This window comes from Echinops telfairi, unplaced genomic scaffold, assembly GCF_000313985.2.
Source record: "Echinops telfairi isolate 266 unplaced genomic scaffold, ASM31398v2 ScPeMD7_7417;HRSCAF=8455, whole genome shotgun sequence".
NCBI lineage: Eukaryota > Metazoa > Chordata > Mammalia > Afrosoricida > Tenrecidae > Echinops > Echinops telfairi.
The window spans coordinates 8,325,748-8,331,624 of record NW_022111317.1 but is presented as its reverse complement, the minus strand read 5'-3'; the positions used below and the strand labels follow the sequence as shown (position 1 = coordinate 8,331,624).

Sequence of the window (5,877 nt, the reverse complement as noted above, 5' to 3'; positions counted from 1 at the left end):
CTCCATGTGGGACCACCAAGCGGGGCTGAGGTGAGCAATGCTGCCATGAAATGTGTCTGACTCCATTATTTTAATATCTCTTTTATCTCTCATGCTCTCGATGACTTTAATATAATATTTATATATCTCAACCATACAACTGTGCCTATCGACCCATGATTAGTGGGAGGGGGGGGGCTGGCATCCCTCCCTCTGACCGCAACAGTGCTGCTGTGTACATGTATGCATACATCTACTGGGAACTATGTGCCCACGTTGCTGTTAGCTGTATGTCCAGGAGTAAAACTGCTTGGTCATGGAACATGCCTATGTTCGGCTTCACCAAGTCCCACTGCTTTGAGTGGGGAAATGAGAATTCCCAAAGAAATGCTAGTCACCTAGCTGGAACTGTTTTAACTGTAGAATAAAACTGAAAAGAGGCTTTCTCGTGTGTGTGTGTGTGTGTGTGTGTGTGTGTGTGTGTGAGTGATGTTGGAATCGGCATGAATCCTATTGCCACTCACAGCATGGGAACTTAAAGGAGGGTACGCAGCTACACCGTTACACGTGGCGCAGTGTGTCATTTTAAATCTGTCCCCTCTTTGTGTTTATCTCCGACAGAAATATGGGAACCGTAGGTGCTGTTGCCTTGGACTGCAAAGGGAACGTAGCTTACGCCACCTCCACTGGGGGCATCATTAATAAAATGGTCGGCCGAGTTGGGGACTCACCATGTGTAGGTAGGACGGATGGGGGTGCCTGGCCCTTTGTCCCTTGCATCCCTTGTCACCGAGTTCTCCTCATTCTCAACCGTTCCTCTCCTTGATTCCATTTCCCTTCTCTTCCCGGTGGCTGCCTCGGAATTCCCAGGAGTGGCGACTGGGCTGGAAGAAGTGGTTTCAGTGCTACCGTGAAAGAGGCCATTTGTAGCCAACATCTCTGCTTTTGCCAAATGGCTTCTCTTTGGGGGAAAAGATAAGGGATCCTAAAGCTGCCCCTTAAGCTACCCTACAGCACCTTCTGCTTCCCTGTAACCCCAGGTTTGGAACCAAGAGACTTGCGCCCACGAAAACTCGTGTGCAGACGTGGGTTTGAGTGAACCACCTAGAAGGCTGAGAATATAAGGGTACTGTTAGAAGTTTGGAGTGGCCTGGGGTAGACACCCCAAGTGGCATACAAGCAGAAATGCCCTCTGAGCCCCAGGGATAGGGAAGTGTTAGGGGCGGGGCTAGAGGCAGACCCTTGATGGCCTTTGATTGTGTCACCAACTTAAGATGCTTGATGCTTCGTTTCAGAGTTGAGATATTTCACTCTCTCCAGAGACAGCACAAGTTGACACATGCCCACCTCTCCACCCCACCCCCACCACCACTGACAGCCAGCTGCGTCCAAATGAGGCTATCGGGCCATCCTGAGTCAGATCCTAGACACTCACGTCCACGTCGGACCTGTGATGGTTAAGTCTGGAGGGAGGGAAGGCACCACTGAGAGCCTCAGAAGGCCTGGTCTTGGTTCTGAGTGCCCCGTGTGCCTGCCCTGACTCTGCCCTGGCAGCCCAGCCCCAGCTGGCTCTGCGTGGCTGCAGATGAACCCGACTACATGGACAGCAGGTGGCAGTATTCCCCTCTGACACCACGTGGTCATCTTGGCAAATGCATGTGTCGATTCCAACTCATAGCAAGGCTAGAGGACAGGCTAGAAGTGCCCCTGTGGGCTTCCACGACTGTAACTCATTGCGGGAGTAGAGAGCCTCATCTTCCTCTCAAAGAACGAGTGGTGGTTTCAAACTGCTGGCCTTGGGGTTAGCAGCCCAACGCATAGGTAAACACTACTCCACCAAGGCAAATATCAGCAAAGGGTGAAGGCTCTTGAGGCGAAGTCCAGAAGGAAACCAGGGGCCAGGGCCACAATCCTCTCTTGATGGGGTCAGAGAGGTCACACATAGAGACTCCAGCAACAGGCCATGAACCCTGCATGTTGTCTACCCGGGACACTCCTGAAAAACTTAGTCTCCGGCCTTGTAAGCAGGCCTTCCTGAGGGCAGCTGTCTCGAGCCGGTTCAGTTGCCTCTTCTGCACAGCAGGTGTGTGGGCAGGCACCTCCACAGCCCTTAGCTGTTCAAGCCCTGCGGTGACTGGAGAGAAGACTCGTTCTGGGTCTGCTTTCAAACCCACAGTAGCCTGTTCCCACGGCGCTGCCAACAGGAACGAGGAGCCGCACTGCCCCCTGCGGTCTTCCCATTCACCACCCGGTCTCAGCTCCCAGCAAAGCCAGAGCCAGACACAGGGGCTTCTCAGCTTGTGGGGAGCCTTGGGTTTGGACACTGGGCCCAGGGCTCCCGTGCATGCGTCTGTTCCCCAGGTCCAGCCCACGTCAACCACTAGGCCCGTCTATCGACTAGGGGAGGGCAAAGGCCCCTCCTTACATGGTAGCCCTGTGTCCGCAGCTAGAGGGATGGAGGACAAGAGGGTGCTTCATCCTGGACGAAAAGAAGAAAGAAAAACCTACCCAGCAGCTTTAGCCCCAGACACAGACCCCCAACTTAGATGCGGGAGGTGTGGTTCCCTCATGTCCAAAAGCCACCCCCACCCCCAACAAAGGGAAAGGCCTGGGGGCAGAACATAGGGGTGTCAGGTGAGCACCCCATGTCCCAGAACGATGGGAATGTGGCCATCTTCCTAGCAACCCACAAACACAATGGATTTCCTTCCGAAGTGGCTTACCCTGAGCAAGAGGGGAAGATGGGCATTGGAGCAGAGGAGAAGCCATTCATGGGAGGTCAAGTCCCCCTCCACCACCGCCTGAGGCCCCTTCCTCGGCTGACTGGATTTCAGGGCATGCAGTACCCACAGGGCCATGGCCGGCCGCTGATCTGACGCGGGTCCATACCGTAGCCCGAGCTTGGAACTTGATGTTTGCAGAGCTTGAGGCTTGTCACGTATGCCGGCCCGTCTCAGTGCTGACCCGTGCGGACTAATTCACCCCTTCTTTCTCGAGCAGGATCCGGAGGCTATGCTGACAACAACATAGGCGCTGTGTCAACTACGGGGCACGGGGAGAGCATCCTGAAGGTGAATCTGGCCCGGCTGACACTCTTCCACCTCGAACAAGGTGTGGAACGCACAGGGCAGGGTCCGACGTTGTGCTGGGGTGGACAGATGAGGAAGCACCTTCTTCATTGGCCTATTTGTCTGTCCCACCTCGGGAGGCTGCGAGCGCGGGTCTGGGGAAACAGTCTGCTTGACCTGCTGCTCCCTGACTGAAAGGCACGGTCATCACAGTGCCCCTCAAGGGCAGGGTAGAGCTGCGCACCTGGGTTTCGGAGGCTTTATCTTTACAGGAGCAGACAGCCTCATCTTTGTCTCTCGGAGCAGCTACTGGGTTCAAACTATTGAGCTTGCAGTTAACATAACCCATTCTGTCATCCCGGCCTCATCTAGGGAATATGCTTCTTTGGAAGCAATCCCAAAGAAACGCCAACAGTTGTCATCCGGGCCCTTTTGACTCACAGCAAGCCTCTAGGGCAGAGTATAACTGCCCACAGGGCTGCCAAGGGCATCATCTTTACAGAACGGAGCCCAGGTGGCACAGTGGCTCAGAGTGTGGCTGTGAACCCTGGGGTCAGCGATTCAAACCCACCAGCCACTCGGCGGAAGAAAGATGTGGCAGCCTGCTGCCATTCAGACTGGAGCCTTAGAAACCTTATAGGTCAGTTCTGCTGTCTGGTAGGGTTAGTCTTTAATGAGCCAGAGTTGACAGGACGGCAGCGGGTTTGATTCGTTTGATTCATCTTCACAGAAACCAAGAGCAGCCGATGGGTTGGGACAGATGGTCTTTGGGGTTCGCAGCCGAGCTCCTAACCACCGGGCCCACTGGGACTCCTCTCTCGTAGTTTTAAGCCATCCAAACGGACAAACACCTGCCACTGAGTTGACGCCACCTCCTGGGGTCCCATGCGGGTCGGAGTAGAAATACTCCCCAAGGTTTTCACTGGCTGGTTTGGGGGGAGTCGAACACCAGTCCTTTTTTCCAAGACACCTCTGAACGGACTCAGCCTCCCACCGGAACTGTTAACCATCCAGGAGAAGTGTGACTGAAGTCCTGGTTTCCTTGGCTTTGGTTTCTTATTGGGCTGCAAACTGCAAGGTCAGCAGTTTGAAACCACCAGCTGCTCCAAGGGAGAAAGATAGGACTTCCGAGTCCCCTAAAGAGTTCCAGTCTCAGAAATTTACAGGGGCAGTTCTACCCTGTCCTGCAGGGCTGCCAGGAGTCCAATCAGATGGCACTGAGAAAAAGAATGTTTCTGGCTCCTGATCCTTCCGGGGTACCCAGGGCTAGTTCACCACCTTTCGTTTGTTTTCAGGGAAGTCGTTAGAAGAGGCTGCCACGCTGTCCTTGGGCTACATGAAGTCGAGGCTGAGGGGCTTGGGCGGTATCATCCTGGTGGACAAGGCCGGAGGCTGGGTGGTGAAGTGGACTTCCACCAGTATGCCCTGGGCGGCTGCTAAGGCCGGCAAGCTGCACTCGGGGATTGAGCTGGGCGAAGTCAATACCGTGGACCTGCTCTGAGCCGTGCAAGTGTGCCCTGGATGCTAGCTTGGAGGTAACCCCGTTGCGCCCTGCACGGAGATGTAGTGGAAATAGGGGGGAAGCTGCAGCCTTGGGTTGCCTTGGGAAAGGGGATCCGGCTGGACCCTGGGCGACAGCCAGGAGGGAACTGCCAGGCGAGGACGAGGGAGCCCTCCCTCTAGCCGGCCTCCACGGGCAGGGCAGGTGGTGGTGGGTTGGAAAGGAGGAAGGGCTTGGGGAACAGGTGGGTTGGCAGGGCCGCTGCTGCCTGTGGACTGGGGGCAGTGACAGTGACAGAGCTCTGGACTCCCCCCACGAGACCGGGGCGCCCTGAGTCACTGTCGGTGAAGGTAGCCAGGTGGTTCGACCCAGGGGAGGTCGTGGGCGCAGGCCCCTGGGCCTTAGCCTGGCAGGGCCGTGGGTGGGGCGAGGGTGGGCCGCCGAGGGAGGGAGACGGCCCTCCTTGGGAAAGCAGAGCCCGGGCGGAGCCGAAGCCCAGTTTGCTGGTGTGGAGACTTTTGAGTTGAATCGGTTAGCGCTTCTCGAACCTTCTACGAGGGACACGTTTCCGGACGTCAGAGAAAGACCCTCTGGGAAGCCAGGAGCCCCCCTGTCTGGGAGCAGGGGGACGACCTCGCAGACCTGCAGGCTGGGGTCCCGGGGTCCCCCGATGAGCCGACTCCCTCGTGTCCTTGTCCCCCTCCAGCCAGCACAGCGGAGCAGAGGCAGCCTCCGAGGGTCCCGGCGGCGCCGACCCTCCCTCCGGGACCCCACCGAGAGAGGCACCTCTCCAGCCTCCAGCTGCCGAGAGGCGGGAGCGGCCGTCACGTCCACGTCCCACGTCCCACGTCACGTCGTAAGTCCTACGTCGTCGGCGTAACGCGCTCGCTCGTGGCCGGGCCCCAAGGTCAACCCGCCCTCTGCGCAGCCCGTTTCCTTGGTGGAGCCCGCGCTGCTCCGTCCTGGTCCCCTCTGCTCGGCGTTCTGGTCTGCCAGGCCTCACCTCCCTCCGGAAAGCCATCGCCACGAATAAAATGTCTTTTGAAAGAACAGCGGTGTGGTCGGGAGTCACTGTTGGCCACGGCCTTCTTAGAAGGTGCACAAGCTCCCCCAGGTCTCGGGGCAGATGGGTTCCCTCGGGAAAGAGGCCTTTAAAAAACAACAACCCCCCCCCCCCCAAAAAAAAAAAAGGTTTAATGGCACAAAATTCAAATATGTGTCACACAACTCAATCGTTCAGTCACGTTCAGGAGAATTGTATACTGGTCACTGCAGCCAAATTTAGAGCATTTTCTTCCTTCTTGTTCTCAGTGTTATTAGCTCCTCATA

General features: G+C 56.5%; 1 protein-coding gene across 1 annotated transcript in view; it reads left to right on the top strand.

Moving 5' to 3' along the window:
• The window catches only part of ASRGL1 (asparaginase and isoaspartyl peptidase 1), a 33,503-nt gene extending 27,905 nt beyond the window's left edge, over positions 1-5,598 (top strand). Inside the window, exons 5-8 of the mRNA XM_004713611.2 lie at positions 601-719; positions 2,980-3,090; positions 4,343-4,582; positions 5,255-5,598. Of these exons, the coding sequence (XP_004713668.1) occupies positions 601-719; positions 2,980-3,090; positions 4,343-4,548 (436 nt within the window). The 3' untranslated portion in view covers positions 4,549-4,582; positions 5,255-5,598. The remainder of the gene's footprint in view (positions 1-600; positions 720-2,979; positions 3,091-4,342; positions 4,583-5,254) is intronic.
• Positions 5,599-5,877: the final 279 nt, after the last annotated feature.